Source organism: Semicossyphus pulcher, unplaced genomic scaffold, assembly GCF_022749685.1.
Source record: "Semicossyphus pulcher isolate SPU_LCO1_2020_fin unplaced genomic scaffold, fSemPul1.0.p SCAF_19, whole genome shotgun sequence".
In the NCBI taxonomy this organism is placed as follows: domain Eukaryota; kingdom Metazoa; phylum Chordata; class Actinopteri; order Labriformes; family Labridae; genus Semicossyphus; species Semicossyphus pulcher.
This window is the reverse complement of record NW_027211692.1, coordinates 22,300,669-22,322,500: the sequence shown is the minus strand read 5'-3', so window position 1 is coordinate 22,322,500 and position 21,832 is coordinate 22,300,669. Positions and strand designations below refer to the sequence as shown.

At 39.6% G+C, this 21,832-nt stretch overlaps 1 protein-coding gene across 1 annotated transcript in view; it reads left to right on the top strand.

The window, feature by feature from the left end:
• Positions 1 to 21,594, top strand: part of igsf11 (immunoglobulin superfamily member 11) — a 143,746-nt gene extending 122,152 nt beyond the window's left edge. Inside the window, exons 6-9 of the mRNA XM_069668826.1 lie at positions 19,117 to 19,239; positions 20,171 to 20,318; positions 20,724 to 20,959; positions 21,023 to 21,594. Of these exons, the coding sequence (XP_069524927.1) occupies positions 19,117 to 19,239; positions 20,171 to 20,318; positions 20,724 to 20,959; positions 21,023 to 21,270 (755 nt within the window). The 3' untranslated portion in view covers positions 21,271 to 21,594. The remainder of the gene's footprint in view (positions 1 to 19,116; positions 19,240 to 20,170; positions 20,319 to 20,723; positions 20,960 to 21,022) is intronic.
• Positions 21,595 to 21,832: the final 238 nt, after the last annotated feature.

The window sequence follows — 21,832 nt, the reverse complement described above, 5'->3', positions numbered from 1 at the left end:
AACGGGAGAATATAGTGCAGGCATGTTCGCGAATCTGACCACTTTCTACCTGATAGTGTTGTGGGTCTTTGGGAATGATGAAAGGAACAGAGCCATAAGATCCAGCTCCCTCCAAAGAGCTGTAATTCCCAACAGCAGCAAGTTGAATATTAGTTCAAAAACCATTAATCAGCTAGCTTTAAGGCAACTGTAGTAGCTGAATTCTACACAGAGAAAATGCTAAAAAAAACAAAAAACACACACACAAAAAAAACTGCTTAACTGTAAAACTCAGTTAATAACCTAACAGTAAAGCATATGAGTTTGCTTGAATATATACAATATCATGAACAAAATATACTACACATTAGTAATGTTACACATAAGTAATTAGTAAAATGTATTTTAAAGTAAGTAATGTAGTAATGTAAGTAATGTGTTACAACACATTCTTAAGTTACTTTAAAATACATTTTTCATTTCACAAGATAATCATGATCTAACTCTGTTGTGTGCAGTTTGGAGGCTAAGATACAGAAACCTGAAAGGCAACATGGCATTCCATATAACTTCTAAATTAGAATTTTCCATCATATGCTGCTGTGTTGTCTGTCTGTCTGTGTCATTTAAAAGTATGATGTGGTATCACACAAGTATGGCATGCTAGCTAAACAGCAGCACATACAATCATGGGGGGAAAAACTATTATTGAGAAGTAATTTCTTATGAGATTAGATAATCTTTATTGATCCTCCTTTGGGATAAATTAACTTGTTACAACAGCTCAGAAAACTGTGTTACAATATTAAAATTGACATGTTGCAATTTCATTTAGCAGAAGCTTTTGTCCAAAGCGACGTACATCTCAGAGTTAATACAACACAAGCAACAATCAATACAGAAGGGAACAACTTCAAGTGCGATCGAGCACAGGTGCCAACAGCCAGTGCACAGGGCGTCTTTTTTAATTTACTTTTTATTTAACATCATTATCAACAACATCAACAAATTCAGTATATTGCTTTCCTTAATTGATGATCTGTTAAGTGTAAAGTAATCACATAAAGTCACAGTGCTTCTTTGTGTTGGTCTGAGGTTAATGTTCACAGGGGTCCATTTCACAAAGCAGGTTTATTGAAAACTCTGAGTCTGTTAACCCTGAAATGAGGGAAACTCTGAGTTTTCCATTTCACAAAGGGAGGTAACTCAAACCAGAGAAAGAGGGGTAACTCTAGCCTGTTTCACAGAGAGAGGTAACTTAAGCTCTCGGTCAGTTACCGTAGTAACAGACTCTATGAACCAAACCTGGTCGGGAGCAGGTTTTCTTCAGGAAACTCAGAGTTTCGTTCCGTCTCCTCCCTCTAGAATACAAAAAACCCTCATTCAACTTCCTCATTTATTTAGCCCGTCTCACGCGTGTTTGAGCGGTTACAAATTTTAAAAAAAGAAATGTTGCGTCTCTGTGGTGCTCTGACCCCTTTGAAAAAGTCTTTCATAATTATGATAAAAAAAATCAAAAGACAAATCTGTGTCAAAGTCATAACTTTTAGATTTTTCCACCACTACTGCCGAGAGCACTCAAATAAGACGTTTAATAAGTTATTGGATTTGTTTTTAAACTAACACAATTCAGTTTAATCAACATAAATTATAATGTATGTGAAGTCAGCATCATGGGATAAAGCTAATGCACATTAAAACAGCCACTGAATGATATTTAATCTGTTTAATATTTAAAATATGACTGAAGTGAGGTTCAGCCATGAGCCTGTTCTGCCTGAGCCGCACCTTTGAATGATGTTCTGGAATTTTTTTTTTAACTGCTTCCACGTATGTTTTTCTCTGGATTGCTCCTAAATTAATATAAATGTTAGCTTCCGGTCGTGATTAAGTATTAAATAAATAGACCAGTTCAAACTTGAAAATTTACTTGAGCAGCAGTTTCTTCCCCTGCCGCTTCTCTCTCTTTTGCAGCTGCAGCCGTGTTACTTTATTTTTCTAAAAACATGCTCGTATTCGCTGAACGTCCGCATGAGGATTTCGAGCTCCACTGGTGTGACGTAGGAGGACCTCTTTTTGTGTACCGTTGCCATGGTGAATCGTGGTATCGGGGCTCCATTAATGCTGGCTTTTAAAAGTCAGCGTGCACGCACTTAACTCTGGCTGAACCTACTCAGAGTTGATTGAACTAACTCTGATCAGCTGTTCTGGAACCGAAAACTCCGAGTTTCCTATCTCAGAGTAGATCAACTCAGAGTTCAGGGTTAGACTCAGAGTTTGTTGAACCTGCTTTGTGAAACGGACCCCAGGTATGGAAACCTCAATGACTGTAGTGATTGTTTTAGTTACGTTTCCTCTCGCGGATCATCCTCCACTCTGCTAATCCGGAACTGATTGGCTGCAAGAGCCGTATTTGTCAACAGAGCTGTCAATCATCATTTTGACAGCATCAAATAACTAATAAACTAGTCAGAAAAATGAACACTTGGACGTAAATCAGCATGATAATAACTAGCTATAATGACAGAAACCATGTTTGAGAAGAAATTATTTGCAGTGTATTTTGATTTTATAGTTTGACCCATCTGTTAACATGGAGGAGAAGGGCTTTATGACCTATATGACCTTTATGACCTATACTGCAGCCATTCAGCAGGGGACACTTGAAATGTTTTGGCTTCACTTTTAGGGAGCTGTCATGTCATCCATCTGTTTATAGTCTATGGTTTAAACTCAATGGAATAGCTAGCGTTACGTCACGTTTAAAAAAAAATAAAAAATGAAAGGGCCCTTGAAACAAATTATCTTTAAAATAATAGGTTAAGTTATGTGACATTAGCTATGCAAGCTAGTTAGCCCGCTAGCTACCCTTTGCTAGGTGATGCAAGAGTAAGAGCGGGAACAGCTGGTGGCACAAACAGGAAATCCTCCATAGATCAGATGGTCTCATTTCAGTTCAGTTCAGTTCAGCTTTAATGGTCTAAGCAGGCTATGAATGGCACATCCTCCGTAGACCGCCTTCTTCGAAGGTTGCAGCCCCTGGATTGGGACACAGCTTGTATGTGTGAAACCTAAGGACTTTTTCTTGGATTCATTAGCTAAGTTAGAAGATAGCATTAGTAGTTTTATCCTGTCAGCAATAACTTGATTTAAATGCACAAAACTAATCTAAATGCACAAAACTAATTAATTAACTAAAAAATTAATTAACACTACGTACACAGCACAAAACACAATACAATTTAATTTACTAACTAATAAATATGTATAACTCCATCAATCCATTCCTTTGCATGAAAACCTTTACTTAGCTGGAAAGAGAAAACGAACCAACACTACCAAAAAGGTAAAATGACAATCGCATGGTACCTAAAGCTGAAAGTATGAGCGCAGTACTGGTGCAGGGCAGCGGTGGCAATGACAGAGCAGAGGGAGAGACCAGAAATCTTGCAGCTTAAATAGACCACCGAATTGGGAGGAAGTGGTTTTCAGGAGAGTTACGCAAGTAAAATCAGTGCAGCTTGAGTTGCCTGTGTGAACTAGCTCGCAGGCGTCGCTCCGTATTTGGAATTTGCCAAATTATGCTTCCCTGTTTTTCAGCCAAGAAGACTGGCTGAAATATATAATTATAATTATAAACAGTCATAAATATGGGGGGATGCATAATTCGATTTCCAATTCAATTTAAAACCTAGGTTGCCCCCATGTTTAAAAAAACAAAACAACGAAAGTTCCCTCATTGATGGCCCTTTAGTACATGCCATAGTGTCCTCTTAGGTGCCCCTCCAACGGCTAAATAAGGGATAATGGCCTGTGCTCCCTGTTGGGGTTCCATTCAGAGATAACAATCTGCTCACTATACATTATGCCGCTTATTGCCCGGCTTTTACTTATAAAATATATTGATTTGGAAATTATTTTATTTATTTAAAAAATTATTATATTTATTTTTTCCATTAAAAATAGGAATCAACGCAGCACCTGATTGATGTTTTCTGTCTCGTCATGGTCCGTCTTTTGACATTTTCTTTCCCATTCAGTGTCTTTAAACATTGCCGTATCCGTACTGTGTTCAGTTTAATGTTTACTTTATGTGCCATCTTCAGTTTTGTCGATCTCTCTGTCATAGCCTTCAGCTTTTGCATTGTTTAACCTTTATTGCTTTCTTTCTGCTGTTATATCTTTTTTCTTTTTTTCCCTCTATAAACAAGACGTCAAATTTACCGTCTTCTTTCAGCAGATTGATATGATTACAGTTAGTCCTCCTGATTGTGTAATTAGAAACGCATTCCTAGCAACGGTCTGGTCTTCAAAAAAGAGGTCTGTTATCGAGAAATAACAGACCATGGACCTTGGAATGGAAGTATTTATAAAACAAGTATAAAAAACGTGATATAGTGCCCTCTCAGGTTCCCTTCCAATGGGCCTCCACACACTTAAAAATGCCCCTGTTGTTTTTTTAAATATACCATTTTACCAAATTTTCATTCCTGGTTAGAGCCAGTAAACTCCATTTTGGCATGTTAAAAAGTTAGCATATAGAATTTAAACATATCTTTAGAAAGAAAAATAAAGTATGTCTGTCAACACACGCACAAACACACACACACACACACAGAGAGAGAGAGAGAGAGAGAGAGAGAGAGAGATAAAGAGAAAGTGATGACCCACAATAAAAAGATCAGTGCAACATGTGATTAAGAAAGCAGAGGAGCAGAATTACTTGTTGACCAGTATGGAGGAATTTGCTTTTCCCCTGAACAGGGCAGGGCATGTTTTCACCATGTACTATTTCGCATCAGAACTTTCTGCGTGCTGGTGCCCCATGGCATACAGCTAGTGCCCTTTTTTATTTTTTTGACCCTGCCCCTTAAACAGCCTGAGTACGCCCCTGCCATACTATAGACTGTTTTTACTCAACATTAAGAATTTCCACAGACCAGATCACATTTAATCTTGTCTGACTGAGGAGGGGATGTTAATTTGGGCATGTAGAATATAACAACATGTAGATGTATGTGTATATATATATGTAAATACATCCACGATCCATCATTTTTTCCATTTGAACTAAGTGATTTTATCAGCATGTGTTTACTCCATTGTGTTGATATTAGCTAAATAATAAGGGTAGGGACAGGGAAATGGTTCCGCATTAAGGTAAGGCATCAGATCAGAAGTATCTGGTTCAGCAGTCGCTGCTTGCTTAGCTGGTGGATCCTGGCCCCACACATGGCCTCAAGTTGGACTTATGCACCTTCTTCGCAGCACGCCCTCCAGTGGCTTCACTGCATATACAGCCCTTTAAAATTCAACAACTTTTTGCACAGTAGCTGACCAGGCATCCTGGATCTCGTTTCTTCCTGGAGGTCAATAGCAGAGATACGCATATTTTCCCTTATCAACTGGCAGACAATGTACCCCCTCCATGGCCTTCCTCTCAGAAAACTTTCTTGCTCTGGCGTGTGCATCTTGGAGCATTACTGGTGTACAGCTAACCAGTTAGATTTGTCATCCCTTACCTGCTCTTGTCCTAACAGTGCATGGATTTGAAGGTAGGGGTGAACGCCAAACACTTAGTAGGCTGAGTACCCTGTGTTTAAAGGACAAATTAGCCAATTTTCAACCTCAGTCCTATTATGCTATTATGAGGAGCTAATGCCATTATGGTAGAACAAAAATGAAATTTCGCTCTGTGCCTTCAGAGGACGCTGTCTACTTCTGTGGAAAACCAGGCCAGGGAGCTCGCTAAACTACACTTCCTCAATCCAGGACGCCCGCCCCCTTTGATCGCCTGCAGCAATCATTGTCCTGACTGGAAACGGGGAGTATTTCACTCTAGCGTCTCTTTACCTCTTGTTCTCGTTACACTACGGTACAATGCAGGTGAACACCATGATGCTCTGCTTTTGTTTTGTTTCTAGATATAGTTGCAAAAAACTCTAAGGGGGGAATTCACTAAAGGACTGCGTGGCTTTTGTGCCTGCTCAACCTGTGCAAATGACATAAAAAGACTGCCTCATACTCTAAACACAGGCAGAGGGTTGAATGCACCCCAAAGTGCGTTGCAGAGCAAACCACGTCTCTGTGCTCCGGAGCCGTTTTTGCGTATTTCAATGAGTCATGTTATGCAAACAATCAGGGCAAATTTGTCCCTTTTCTATGCAAGTGAGCCTCATGGCAAAAAGCACCTAATTCACAAACACCAACGCTAACAGCAACAGCAGTTGCTGGGAGATGCGGGGCAGTATTATAAGGGCTGTCAGAGTTTCCAGTGATCATGACAACAATTCCACCTTCTGTGTGATCAAATAATGTATTTGTCCATAAAAACAATCTATAATAATGATGACAATATATTATTAACAATCGGGAGACCAATCACTCTGTGGCTGTGCGAGGCCCAACCCTGGCACACAGGCACACTTTGTCCACATGTCCGGAGCCGTTACGCAGGACGGTGATTATTATATGGATGAGCTGCTGTTTCACGCTCTTTTAAAAACATAAAGCTGCATTACAGAGAGTAAAACTAGTAAACACCTGTCAAGTCTGGACTTTACAGTAAACTGTTCAAAGAGCTGCCTCCTCTCCCTGCCCCTCATCGCATGCAGTTGAGGTCTGTCAGTAGCGCACAGCTGAGAGCGCAGCAGAGCGTGGAGGTGCAGACAGCTTCTCTCCACAATCAAACAAAACAAGAGCAAACAACATTTTTGCATAGACCTATAACTTCCCTATGTTACCACGCCCTCGATGGGCCGTTCCTTTCAGAGGGAGCGACGCAATGCATGCCGGGTGTTGTAGGAATTCAGGAGGAGTGAAACCACAAGCTGTTTGTACAACTTACTCCACAGCTAAGGCCAATTAAACATTTTTTTTGCTTCTATTGATTACAGAGAGCTTTGACTGACCATTGGCTTTTTCCAGGGGTGAATTTCTCCTTTAAGCTTGGTGTGACGTTATTTGCATTCAATAGCTCTGAAAGCTGCTCAGGGCTCCGCTCCTTCTTTTCAGGGGGCAGAGTGCGCAGAGGTCATGTAAGGTCGTATTAAACCTCTCACACTGTGGGTTTTCTTGGGGGTGATTAAGATTAAGGTAGTACTTTGTTGATCCCCAGAGGTTAAAATTCGGATGTGCCTGTTGTGCGAGTTTTGTTTATACCCCTTACAATCAGCAGTAACTTGTCAGAGTGAAGGTGTTCTGGTACCCCATACTTCACAAAACCATTTTTTAGGATTGTTTTTGCTGTACTTTCTACTCTCTGATCTTTCATAACTACTACATTCTTGCGACAGTCTGTGAACGAGTCAAGAACGAGTAGCCAAGAACAGAGTTTGGGGTGCCTGAATCTTGGGCTGCTGCATGTTTGTCTACACAAACCTCTTGACAGCTTTTCACCCACTGCCCAACATCCTAATGCATATAAGGTCTGCAATCTTGCAGGATCCACACTATGGCTGCATATATCTGTTCAAGATGGTGGACGGAGCACAACAAGGCCAGCTGCTTCTGAGTTTAAGCGAACTTGAATGAAACCTGAGATTTACAAGACTGCTGATGGAAAAGTTACAGTCGTGAATGATTTACTTGACTTCCTCGCCGTGAAAATTAACACACTGAGACAGGACGAGATCATTATTTTGGCTGCAAACACATTTACCTCAGAATGGATTGAGCCAGATGCGCTGGTGATGATGCGGAGGCTGTGGCTACTGTTTTTGGATGGTACAATGCCTGGAGCCACACAGGCAGAAGCCTTGAGCTTGGCTGCCGGAGAAAGGGCTACTCTAGGAGCATCAAGAGGTGGCTGTGACCGCGAAAAGTCCCGGTGGATTGTCATCTTTACCACGCTCTCCAAAGTGGAGTCATGTTGTGAAAAGGGGCCAATATCTGGGGAATGCTGCTGTTAAGACAAAACTCTGCTACACCTGGTTAGAAATAGAAATACGGCAACACTATGACAGGAGCAGGTTACATTAAAACAGTCAGCACTGGTGAGTGTGTTTGCTCCAGACCTAGATGCTGAAACTTCATCAGTTCATCTTAAAGACAAGCTTAGATAGGAAGTCAGAAGACTGACGCTGTAAACAATAGATTCAGCTCATTTAAAGTATTTGATGAGTGTAATGAGGTTGTCGAAATGTACCATCCGGAGCTCTGGCCAGAAGGAGCATTTGGCCAGCGCAGTTATGAGCTGCGCAGGGCGGGAGTTATTGGGTCAAACACTGCACTTAATGAGGGGATGCATGTGCCTGCTGTTGCTACAGCTACTGACTATGGCAGAGGGGAGAATGTTTCCTAATTAAATCAATCGTGGATGGCTATCATTGACAAATAAAATAACAGAATTAGTCTCCAAATATACTTGGGCACTGTTAATATACCTGGCCCTCTGATGGATCCAATGTTTGCATGCTGATGTGAATACACTGTGCATGGGATACAATATCTATTTTTTAATCATTGCAAAAAATGCAGTCTTTTGTAATGTGTTCATTGCTCATGTTCACATGGTGATGACGATTAAATTATGATTAATCATTCAGCCCAAATATCAAGTGCTTTGCATGAGTACAGTAAGCCCTACTACAGGCGTAAAAATAAGACACATGAGTCATGACATTAGGCCTGGATGGAAAAAGTATGTACCTAAGTATCATGCTGAAGCCAGATACGCTTTTAAATCATGGGCTGTAGCAGCTAGTCCCAGACAAGTGCCAGTGCTGGAATACAAGAATCTCACTAATGCAAGATATAAGTATGCCTTCCGCTTCATTTGTAAAAATGAGCAAGCTATGGCAAAGGAACTGCTAGGTAACGATGCATCTGTTTTTTGGTAAAAAGTGAGAGTTCTTAACAACAATAAAACATCTTTACCTTGCACTGTTGAAGGAATTTCTGGAACAGACAATATTGCTGAGTTATGGCGACAGCATTATAGTTCTATATTCACCTATGTCAAAAGTAAATTCTATAAGGCAGGGAATATTGAGAGTGACAATTCCATTGTGATTAGGTCACATGAAGTCATGCAAGCTATTAACAAGCTGTGGAATAATAAAACAAGCAGCCTAGACCATATCACCACTAAATTTCTTAATTATGCCAGTCCAAGGATAGCTCATCTCCTGGCTACTTGTTTTGCCGGCTTCATGATTCATGGTCTATTACCAGACTCAATGTCTGTTCTGTTGGTGTCAGTTATTAAAGATGAAGCTGGTAAACCATGCAGCCTTGATCAGGGGTTCTCAAACTTTTCCTCCCCCTCATAATCATAACACCGATTAAGCATATGCTTACTACCATTTGCACTCGAAGATGCCATTGAAACTATTTGTATCGTAAAACTTATCAACCTAAATACTTCAGACTTGTTTCATAGTGATTAAACAGAAAAACAGTTTAATTTGAATTATGTTAATGACAGCATTTATACCTTTCAAGTAATTGATCTTAAAAGCTTTCAGAAAATTGACAGTAGCAAGACGGCCACAGGAACGGTTCGTTGCGACCTGAGTGAGGTGAGTGATTCATGACAGATTGACGTAATGTGTCACAATCATATCAGTTTCTATTTGCCCAAAGCTAACGTGGGTGGGAGTAATGGATTTAATGAGACAGCACAATTTTATAATTTATAATAAATGTATTATAATTATTTCGCTGACCCCCAAGCTATGGTCCTAGGACCCCACTTTGAGAACTACTGGCCTAGACAACTACAGGCCCATAGCTTTAGCCAGCATGCTGTCGAAGGTCCTAGAAAGAATTGTGCTGGACAGTTTAAATGAGTTTATTAACTCCACAGTTAACCAGTTTGGTTTTAAAGCTAATCTTGACACAGATGTGTGTATATGTGCTTTAAAGGGGATGTTCAAAAGGTATAGAGGTCAAATGTCATCAGTTCTTATGTGTTTTACTGATGCAGATGGGGAATTTTGTCCCCAGTTCTTTTTAATCTTAATATTGATGATCTGTTCAAGCCGTTGGAAGCCTGTAACAATTGGTGCATTGATTGGTAACAGTCGAGTGAATTATCTGATGTATGCAGATGATCTTGTTTTCTTTAGTCCAAGCAGTGCTGGTCTCCAGCAGCTGCTGACTATATGTTCTGTATATGGTGTTGAAAATGATATCAAATACAGTGCCAGTAAGAGTGCAGTCTTTATTTGTCACACCAAAGAGGATAAATGGCTGAAATTCCCTGACTTTAAATTGCCAGGTAAATATGTTGGTGTCTGTAATAGAGTGAAATATCTTGGACATTTTTAAAACAGAGCATTATGACAGATGATGATGATATTTACAGGAAATGCTGCAAGATGTCTCTGTTCAGAGCTTACTGTACACCTCTGTAAACTGTACACCTGTGGATAAAATACAAGAAGGCAAGCTTACAGAAATTACAAGTAGCTTATGATGCTATGAGAATACTCCTAAGCAACCATGATGGTGTAGTGCAAGTGAAATGTGTATGGCTGCACGAGTCAGTACTTCCCAAGCTGTTTCAATAAATGTATGTATACATTTATTTGCTAGTGCAATGCCTCAGAGAATGAAATCATCTTGGCTTTGTCAATCACAAGTATTACACGCTACCAGTCCCTGCTCTGGGGACACTGGTACAACTCTATCTTTATAAGTCTTTCTTTTCTTTTTAAGTTTAAGAAATCTTATTGTGCTTTAGTATTTAACTTATTTTTTGGATTGTCTTGTCTTTTATCTGGCCCATGAGGCTGTAATAACGTTTTGAATTGAATTGAATTAAGGTGCTTTTTCGACAGCAGGAACTTTCCACAGGAACTAGGAACCTTTTCAGGAACTCTGTGCGTTTCGACAGCAGGAACCAGGGTCTAAATTTAGTTCCAGGGTAGCTGACTTACCCCTTGAAAAGTCCGTGCTCAGGGGGAAGTACTTTCCAAAGGTCCAGAAACTTTCAGGGCAGGGCCTGCAGTGCTGATCGTTTCTGATTGGTCAAGTACTCACTGTTTTATTTCACCCACTAGGCCTGCATGATATTGGAAAGAAATATACATGGTAGCAATAATTTTTTGTTTGTTTTGTGATAGTTACTGTGATATTAAAAAATTATTATACCAGATGAATGCAGTGTGTTTTCAGCTGTGTTTTAACATAACAAACATAACATAACAAAATATAGTTATAGTAAAATATAGTTAGTTACACTTATCGATTGTTCTTTGCATTATTTTTTTCAAAACCTCGATTCTTTAAATTAAATGATAATGTTAAATATAGAGCATTATGGAAAACGTTTTTAATCATATCTTAATTTTGTATATTCTGTGTTTACCGAACATCAATAAAAATGTGTTGTTGTTTAACTTTGGGCATATAATGCTTCAAGACCTAAGTCTGTCTGCTCTTATTAATTTATCATACATTTCCTATTCTTGATGGCATTTAGAGAGCCCACCGAGTTTGACACATTTAATCTTAAACATTGGAGGAACACATTTTCTCAGTGATTTGTGTTGAGTTGTGATTTGGGATGTTTGCATTGATTTAAACCAAAATGCAATCCTGCATTTGTAAACCTCACTTTTTAAGTTAAGTTTGACACAGCTGTGATAACTGTCATGTAATTGTCAGAAACATGTGAAAGGTCTTCTTAATGAATCCACTAAGCTCCCAACTCAACCTTTTTATCATTTGTGAAAGAAAGGAATCTGTATAGCGAACCCCAGCCATACAATGGTGAAGCATACTGATGTTTCCCGAAGCCTTTATTTATGTTCCGTATGTTACGTCATCCTTATTTGAACACATATTGACTTTGTTTTCCGTAATAAATGTCCTTCAGAAAACACCTTTTCTTCTTAAACCTTATCCGTACACTGCATATAAAGGCATTAACCTTGTAATGCACATGTGGAAGGCAAGAAAGCTAGCATTGCCGTGAGTGTAAACTGGAAGCCATTAGCGTGACCGTAAAAACGGCAATACATTAATTCACTTGCTGTTAAATCAAACTGAAGCACAAAATATGACTGCACATAATCATAAAACATATCAACAAAACAATACCTTGTTCCCGTTCTGGCTAGGAACTTAATTATCCCGTCCCATGGCTCAATATTGCAGAGAAAAGTTGCATGTTTTTCTCCCGTCAATAACTTTCACTTTAACATGGCATTATTCCTCTTCCGCCAGTAGATGGCGTCAAAAAAAAAGTCCCATAAAATAAAAAAGGCACTACCAAGATAAAAGCAAATAGAAAATAATACCTAATTAACTGAGCTTAATTTACATTTGAGTCATTTACCACCTGCAACTCTTTAGTTAACACTAAACTTCTTGTAACAAAGCTATATAGCACCCTCAACAAGATCGAAAGTAAAGTTGAATTTGTTATATTATCATCATCTTGTTACATACAAAAGTACAAGAAGATTAACCAAATTCCACAAATATTAAAAACTTTTTTTTAAATGAACTCTAAAGGAATAGTTTACACTTCTTATGTAAATGTTTATGCATTGTATGCTGTTTGTGTGCTATAGGGCTGCACTATTAATCATATTAAATCTCAGTTCATACTTCTACGCAATCTCGATTCTAAATGACAACAATCCTGCCGCATTTTCATTCAGGACATCAGCTGCATCAAAACAAGCGCTCCCCCCCCCCTCTCTCAACAAATGACAACACAGCGTTACATCCATAGACTGTATAAATAATGGACGTAGTCTCAGTGACGTCACCCATTGGTTTCTGAAGCAGCGTCTTGAAGCCCGAATTGTGCCGCTGCTGGGGGTCGCCATATTGGAAATGCCAGAGCTGGCTAATCCAGAGGCAGGCAAAGAGGCGGAGTGCGACCGAGCTACAGCCTATGGTTGAGGACTATGGGTGGGCCGCATGAATCAGCCAGCTACGGCTATGAAGCTAGGCTATATGCTCCTCAGCGTAGCTAGCGGTTATTAGTCATAGACTGTATAAATAATGTATGAACTAGTTTTCCAGGAGGAGATTCTGTCGGTGACTGAGTGCAGGTGTTTAGTTATCAGACTAAAGAAGTAGCGGACTCGCTGCTCGCTCGCTCGGTGAGAGAGCGGCGAGCCGACACGTAACGGGAAACTTAAAATAACCGATCTTCTCATCAGTGCAGTCCGCTGTAATCTCTTAAACTCCTGACTCCTACTTACTGGCTGACGATTAAATAAATGTTTGATAAACACTGCACAGGCTAACAAGCAGTTAAAGCGAGCACAGTATGCCTGCTACTTAGTGCTAAAAATATTTCAATACAGTAACACTTAACTCACCGAAAAGCTGGAGCTCAGACTTCTTGCACAGCCATAAAGTTCCATAAATCCCACAGAGACAGATTATTTGTCCAAACTTTGAATGAAAAAATCCCCAAAAGTCTCCAACGACACAAACGGGTGAAGTTAAGCTCAGTGTCTATGTTGACATCTAGCAGACAGCCAGCAGGATCCACCTGTCAATCAAGTGATCCGGCCCCTATGATTTAAGGCTTAATATAATTAAAATGGGTGTGTTATAAAAAAATTCACCCCCCGTACAGTTATCTTGAATAATAAAATTAGCTATTTATAACAAAACTGTTTTTTGTACCAGGCTGTTAACATGTTTATTTCAACTGTAAAAATTGGCATTTTCCCACCTGCTGTAATGTTATTTCTTGTTTTCTGGAGCCAGCCTCAAGTGGCCACTCGAGGAACTGCAGTTTTTTGCACTTCCGCATTGGCTTCATTTTTCAACACTGGAGGTTGCCGCTTGGTTACATCACGTGCTGCAGAGCGACAGTAACTGGCAAAAAGGAAAACAAATCTATGTGAGAGAGAGTCAGAGATGAGCTGGACGGCAGTTGCAGTAAAAATTAAATATTGTTTGTTGCTACGACGGTTTTGACCTGGATTGACTGTTAAAGACACTTATTAGATTCACAGACATCGGGACTTGTTTTAAGTAAGATTGTGTATGGGGGGAACAGTTGATAAGAAGATTGACCGACCGCCTCTATAGGTCCGGAACGGTTTTCTGTCAGTGTTCTTCTCAGACTCTGACAGAATGACAGGAAGAGAGACAGATGGGGACAGCAACAGCATTGAGGTTAGTGAGGAGGATGAGAAGAGGAGTTAAGAAAGTTGATCTGCTGACTATTATCAGAGAACAAGTTGGAGAAGTAAAGTATGCAAGGATTTTGGGAGATGGAAACTTGCTGATAGGGTGCGACACTGAAGAGCAAATGGAAAAGGCAAAGAAAATGATAAGTGTTGGAAAAATCAAAGTATTCAAAGTAGCAAGAATGGGAGAGAAAAATGCAGGTGGGTGCAAGGGGGTCATTTCTGGAATACCTCTTACAGTTGGCTTAAAGGAACTGGTGGAGTATGGAATAGCATGCTTAAAAGTGCTAAAAGAATGACAAATGAGTTGTACTTTGGATTCGAGTTTATTCCAAAGCCAATTAGATATTTCAACTGTCAGGAATATGGGCATGTGGCTTAGGTGTGCAAAGGTAAGAAAAGATGTGCTTAGATGTGGTGGTGAACGAACATGAATATGGAAAATGTGGAGAGGGGGTGAGACCGAACTGCTGTAACTGTGGAGGGAATCATCTTTTTAGCGAGGGTGATAAATGCATCAGCGGAGGTCAATTCTAAAACTGAAAGAATTCAAATAATTGTGAATATGATAGTTTTGAAACGGGAGGGAGAGAGAGACAATCTCAGTGTACAGGCAAGTCAAGAGTATGTATTGGTCATGTATTGGTTAATATTAATAACAATTCTAATGAATTTAAGAAATATATAGACAGTCAAAAGGAGAAACTGGATATTCAGTGCATCCAGGAATCATGGCTGAAACCCAACTTAAATTTTGTTATGTATGGATAAATGGCAATTAGTCAAGATAAAGAAGATGGATTAGCAAGGGGATGTGTAACATTTATTAAACAAGGGACTCCATATAGAGTACTGGGTATCGGAAAGAATTTGAGTATGTAGTGGTGGAAGTATGGATGGAAAGGACAGAATTTGTGGTGGTGAACTTTTAGAACCCTTGCAAGAGATTAGATGCAAAAATTGGAATGAATAGAAGGGCAAAATAGAGAAATGGTTTGGGGTGTGGGGACTGCAATGCACATAACACATTGTGGGGGAGTGAGAAAACTGATGTAAATGGCCAGGTAATAGAAGACTTGTTAGATGAGAGGAATTTAGTCTGCTCGATGTAAACACATTAAAGGAATTACTACTGGATCTTACATGTGTTTCAAATGATATTGCTCCGATATGTGATTGGAAAGTGTACCATGAGGGAACCAGTGGCAGTGATCATTATCCAGTCTTATGCACATTAAACATGAGTGTATTAGCAATCCCGGATCCCATCGAGGGAATAGCCTCTGGGCACACCTGTGAACATGCCGGGGCATGTAGCCGGCGGTTAGCGATAAACGACTTCCTTTTCCGAGTGCTGCATTGTTTTCAGAAAAAGAAACTAATTTTCTTGTTATTTACTTGTAATTAACGGGTCTTACCTTTTTAGAAATTTCAACATAATGACGCAGATTTGTAAAAAGTAAAAATTAAGCTTTGTCAGATCTGTCCTCAAGAGGAGAAGAAAACTACTTTTAAAGTGCTCGTTTGTTGAACGGAGGTCAGATCGATCATATCTGATGCATTCGAGGAAGTCGGGAAATCTAAATGCTTAACGTCTTTCATGACACCGCGTCAGGGACTTTGTTAGCTGTTAGCATGCAGATGTCTGTTTATAGAGGTTAATAAGAAGCTAAATCATCGACGGATAGCCGCTGATGGGAGCCGGGATGTCGTTATGGCGCATTACGTTCTGTCTGGTTTTGCTCTCCACAAGGACTGTTTCTCCTGCATACGCCTCAGCCTGCTGATACGTGATTGGTCAATGTTACTCAGAAGCGTACTACAGACAGAAACCAGAACACTTGACGTCCCGGAAATCCACGTCACTGCCTACAGATTGTACATTTCTATGTAGAATACAGATTCTATACAGATTCTACATTTCTATGTAGAATACAGATTCTATACAGATTCTACATTTCTATTTAGGGAAAATGGGTGTTTGGAAAAGCCAATTGGGATAAGTTCAGGGAAGAGGTTGATGGTTATCTGAACCAGATTAATGTTAATACGACCAAAGAAACTCTGGATGAAGAAATAAAAAATTGTATTAGAACAGCTGCACCATCCCTAAGAGCAGGAGCAAAATAAAGAGGAAGGCATTACCATGGCGGGACAATAGCTGTCCCACCATGACTCCATTGGAAACACAACCCCAGTACGAGAGGTGGGGGGAATGATAAAAAAGATGGGAGGGGACAGAAGAGAGTGGAGTTAACAATTAAAAACAAAATGGCAGTAAATGATAAAGAAAAAGCTGAGTTAATGGCTAACACTTTTGTCAAAGTACACGGCTCTAAAAGGAGGAGGAGAGGGATGAGCAGGATCATCTTTTCACTTGGTGAGAGTTAAAAACAGCTTTGGCTAATGACGGCACCAGGGAAGGATGAAATATGCTATTTAATGATATAACACAAGTGAAGAAGGACTAATTATTAATACAGTTTAATAAAATATGGAAGGAAGGTAGAATACCAGTAAGCTGGAAGGAAGTAGTCATTATTCCTATTAGGAGGCCAGGAAAAGATGCAAGTAAGCCAACAAACTAAAGACCAATAGCTAATCACATATATGTAAATTGATGGAATGAATGGTAAATGAAAGATTGATATATTTGTTAGAAAAACAGGGTAAAATTGCAGAATATCAAAGTGGATTTAGGAAAGGAAGGGGTACTTTTGACCCAGTCTTATGTTTGGAAGATGAAGTAAGGAAAGTGCAAATCAATAAAGAAACCATAGCAGCAGTTTTCTTTGATGTGGAAAAGGCTGATATGTTATGGAAGGAGGGACTTTTGATAAAACTACACAAAATGGGAATTGGAGCTAAAGCTTTAAATTGGATAATGGACTTTTTAAATAAAAGAACCATTCAAGTAAAGGTAGGGTCTGAAATGTCCAAAAAGTTTGAAGTTGAGAAAGGGACACTGCAGGGGAGTGTGATAAGTCCAATATTATTCACTATCATGATTAATGACATATTTGGAAATGTAGCAGTAGATATGGAAAGATCATTATTTGCAGATAATGGGGCCCTTTGGGAAAGAGGCCGGAATTTGAATCATGTATTTAAAAAAATAGGAAGGAATTAATCAAGTTGAAAAGTGGGGGAAGAAATGGGGGTTTACGTTTTCAGTTGAGAAGGCTATAGTAATGTTCTTCACAAGAAAGAGGATTAGTGGAAATAATCACTTTAAACTATATGGAAATAGTTTAGAGAAAGTGGAACCATTTAGATTCTTGGGAGTATATTTTGACCCCAGATTAACGAGGAGGGAGCATGTTAAAAATGTTGTTGATAAATGTAAGAAAGTTCTTAACGTTATGAGATGCCTTGTAGGATTAGAATGGGGAGCTTATGTATCATCACTTAAATTTGATATATATGTAGCATTAATACAATCTAGGCTTGACTATGGGAGTGTGGTATTTGGGTCTGCAGCAAAATCTGTACTTGGTGGACTAGATGTGGTCCAGGCCTGGGCCCTCAGATTGGGCATAGGAGCAGCAAAAACATCACCTGTGTGTACCATTCAAATTGAAGCAGGAGAAATGCCTTTGAGTCTAGGTAGGAAGCAGCTGAGAGTCAATTACTGGATGAATTTGAGATGGCATGGACATAATTACGCAACTAAGAAAGTGCTACAGACCTGCTGGGAAAGGGAGGGAACAGAAAAAACAAGTTTTGGGTGGACAAGAGATGCAGCTGCAAGGGATCTGGGAGTATATGAAGTAGAGTTCTGCCTAACAGTCATGTGGCTTACAGCCCTTATGTGGATACTATAACCAGTGGTAGTGGATCTAGAAATGCTCAAAGATAAAGCAAGACAGACAGATTTGGGGAGTGAGTTTTTAGATATACAGAGGACAAATATTCAGAGGATGTTCAGGTGTTTACAGATCAGTCAAAAGATCCAACAACAGACAGCACTGGGGCTGCAATTGCAGTCCCTAGTTTCAGAGGAGCACGATTAAATGAAATGAGATTAAATCATTCATGAAAGAGCTGGGTCTTTAGCTTCTTCTTAAAGGTGGAAAGGGACTCTGTGGACCGAATGGAGTTTGGTAGCTTGTTCCACCACCTGGGGACTACTGAGGACAATAGTCTAGTTGGCGACTTAGGGCCCTGTCATGATGGGAGTACCGGGTGCCTTTCATTGGCAGAGTGTAGTGGGCGGGACGGAGTGTAGACCTGGATGAGGGTGTTCAGGTAGGTAGGAGCCATTTTTGTTGCTGTTTTGTAAGCAAGCAACAGGGTTTTGAATTTGATGCGAGCGGCAATGAGAGTGGCAATGAGAGTTGCAATGAGAGTGGCAAGAAGCGGGGAGAAGTCGCTCTCTATGTAAACAACACGGTGCAAACCTGGACACATTACTGTGAAAGAACGTGTGTGCAGCCCAGACATCGTTTGCCTTAAGTCTCCGTCCATATTATTTGTCCAGAGAGTTTTCCCAGGCCATTGTCATTGTTGTTTACATTCCTCCTCTCTCTCATTTAAATATCTCAATTTATGCAATATAAGGTTTTCATTGGCCTACCTATTTTCACTGCAAATATGAATTCTCATACATACATTTGAGTAATTTTTTATTTCTTGTTTTTGTACTGTAACTTTGGAGCAACCTGGCACAAGAATTTCCTTCGGGATTAATAAAGTTCTATTCTATTCTATTCTCCTGTTTTTATGTTCAGTTTCAGATTCATGAAGCATTTGCACTTAAGCACTTTAAACAGGAGCATTCCCATTAGTCCAAAGTTGATGTGGCAGTCCTATATCAGGCAACTTAATATTTTTTGTTGCGTTTCTTTCTGTATCAGGTAAATAAGTGCAATAAACATTTCTTTTGAGAAAAAAACTGGAGAGAATCATGATTCTCATTATATCCAGAATCGTTCAGCCCTAGTATGCTACTACATTGTGCAATACAGTATGTGTTTGTGGTTGATTCACTTTAGTTACTATGTGGCTCTGTATGTGTGTTTATCAGATCAGATGCAAGGCACTGTAACACTGAGAAACATCAGCACCAGCACATCAGGACTCTACCAATGTACTTCCAGCAATGCAATTGGCAAGAGCACCTGTCTGCTCAACCTGCAGGTTGTAGCACGTAAGTTTATACAAACATACTTTTACTTCTTGACACTGTTGACACAATGGCTGTGATTGTCTGGGGATGTTCATTTATAGATGGAAAATCTACCTCCTCATCTCTCTCAAACACTAAAAGTTGGAAATAAAGTTAGAAATCTCCTTGACTGAGACTTGATGAAAAAAATAAGCAAACAAACCATACAACAAAGGACAAGCTCTGCAACATCTTGCAGATAGCAGCACTATGCGTGCTTGCACCTAACAGTGACTGAGAGGGAGGTTTAGTTTTTGGTCATACAGGGTCAGACAGTTTTATTGCTTGAGTTTTGTTTTGTATTAGATAGTGTGTGATGGGCTGAATACAATGTCTGAAATTCAAACAGAAAGACTGGATAGTGCTGATTCTTTTTGTTAGGGACAACCTTGGGTTGTGTTTCCTTTACTACTGAAGGGTATTTTATTTATCAGTTTGAAAGCTATCATTAAAACTGTCATCTGACACAGTAGTAGACAGTACAGGATGCACCAGGACCTTGTCAAAATCCCTGACATATTTAACTCAGTAATGGATTTCACATAATTTCGATTCTCTCCTTACTTATGTAAATGAATAGACTGAAAGACATGTTATAGATGTTGTCCACTACTTTGAGTGTATTACTTTAGCATTAGCCCTCTCACAGATTTTATAATGGCCACAGTAGCAACAACTGTTACTAGTCAAAAAGGATTTTCCCAAATTGTATTTTTTTTTTGTATTGTGAGTGTTATACTACCTGGGGAAAAAAGATTTGACTGCTACTGTATGTGTCTACCAACATCAAATTGAAAGTGTACATATGATTTTGAAAACAATAAGCTTGCTCACATACTCTCTCTCTCTCGCATACTGTTAATTATTTTGAAAATGTTTGTGAAACCTTTACTCCTATCTCTCTGTCCTGCAGCCCAGCCTCAGAGTGTGGGACTGATAGCAGGGACTATCGCAACAGGAGTCTTAGCTGTCATCATCTGTTCCCTTTTAGTGGCGGTCACACTCTTCTACTGGAAAAACAAAAACAAATATGATGAGGAGGAGATCCCAAATGAAATCAGGTTTGGGTTGATAAGTGTTTCACATTGTTTTTCTTGTGCTTTTATTATGGATTGTCATTTAGCTAATCAGACAAAACCTCACATATCCTCAAATAATGATTTATCTTCCAAATGATTCGTGGAGTGAAATTGTTATTTTGGGTGAGTTTTTGTAGTTTTAGCACATATTTACACCCGTTCCTGTTATTGACCATTCACTACAGGGTCTACAAAAAAACAAAAAACGCAAAATTGTATTAAAAAATAGTAATAAGATTCTCAGAGTGTTACAAACAGGACTGCACAAAGAATCTATTTATATTTCATCTTAGATGACTAGTGCTTCATATTTAAACATGAACCTATTTCCTGTCTGATTTCTATCATTTCTACCTGACGTAATATCAACTTATATCTTTTTAACAGAGAAGATGATCTTCCTCCCAAGAGGTCGTCATCAGTGAAGGCTTTCCATGCAGATGCTTCATCCTCAGAGAATGACACTCTGACGTCTACCAACACCTACAACAGCCGCTACTGGCACAACCCGAAACCTAACTATGACACCAACTCGTATACACGCTTTAATGGAGACACTCGCCATACCTTCTCCACTGCTGCTCATGGCCAAGGACAGGGACAGAACGCAGGACACAGTCACAGTACAACGCTCACAGCACCAGGTTCAGCCCCACTGTCCCGCCACATGCAGCCCACAACAGCAGCAACAACGTCATTTGCCAACGGCAGCCATTCACTCCCACCACCCAAAACTCTTGTTGTCACCACAAATTCTGCCCCTTCCCCTCCAAGCATGGTGCGCAGCAACGGCTCTGTGAGCCTTAAACCTGTGGTACCTTCTACACACGGCCAACACACGCACTCCTATGCGGTGAGCCAGGCCACACTGGAGCGAATGGGGGCAGTGCCTGTCATGGTGCCCGCCCAGAGCAGAGCAGGCTCACTGGTCTGAAATCTGATTCAGTAAACTGTTATCTTTGAAAAAAAAAACATTTAATGTTTGTGTTGTTTGAAATCCACTGATGAAAAACTGACTGAATATGGAGCGATGCAGCCCGTTGCCCTTTACAACTGTATCTTTCTATATGTATTGACCTCTTTATCTTAAAACAAACTGTTATTTTAAAGTTCTGAGTTCATTAAATGCCAATTCCTTGTTGGACTGGACCCTCCATGGACCAAATGTGTGTTGCAGGTGTGGGAACTATTTTTCAAATATGTGGATGATTTGACAAAGTCAAATTTCATGCATAACCTTGATCCCATTTTTTTTCATGGCTGGCTAATAATTGTGGGGGGGGGGGTTACGTTAAGCAACGTAACGTTTTACAATCTCAGTGTATCCAGTGTATCTAGGAAATTTTTTCGGCAGAAATTACCTATGATTCTCACATAAATGCACGTTGCTTGTTTAAGGATAAAGAACTTAATAGTATTTTTCATTGACAGATATGAAAGTGAACATTTTTAAACATCCTTGGGAGAAAACTAAATGAAGAAAGGAAAAGAATAGA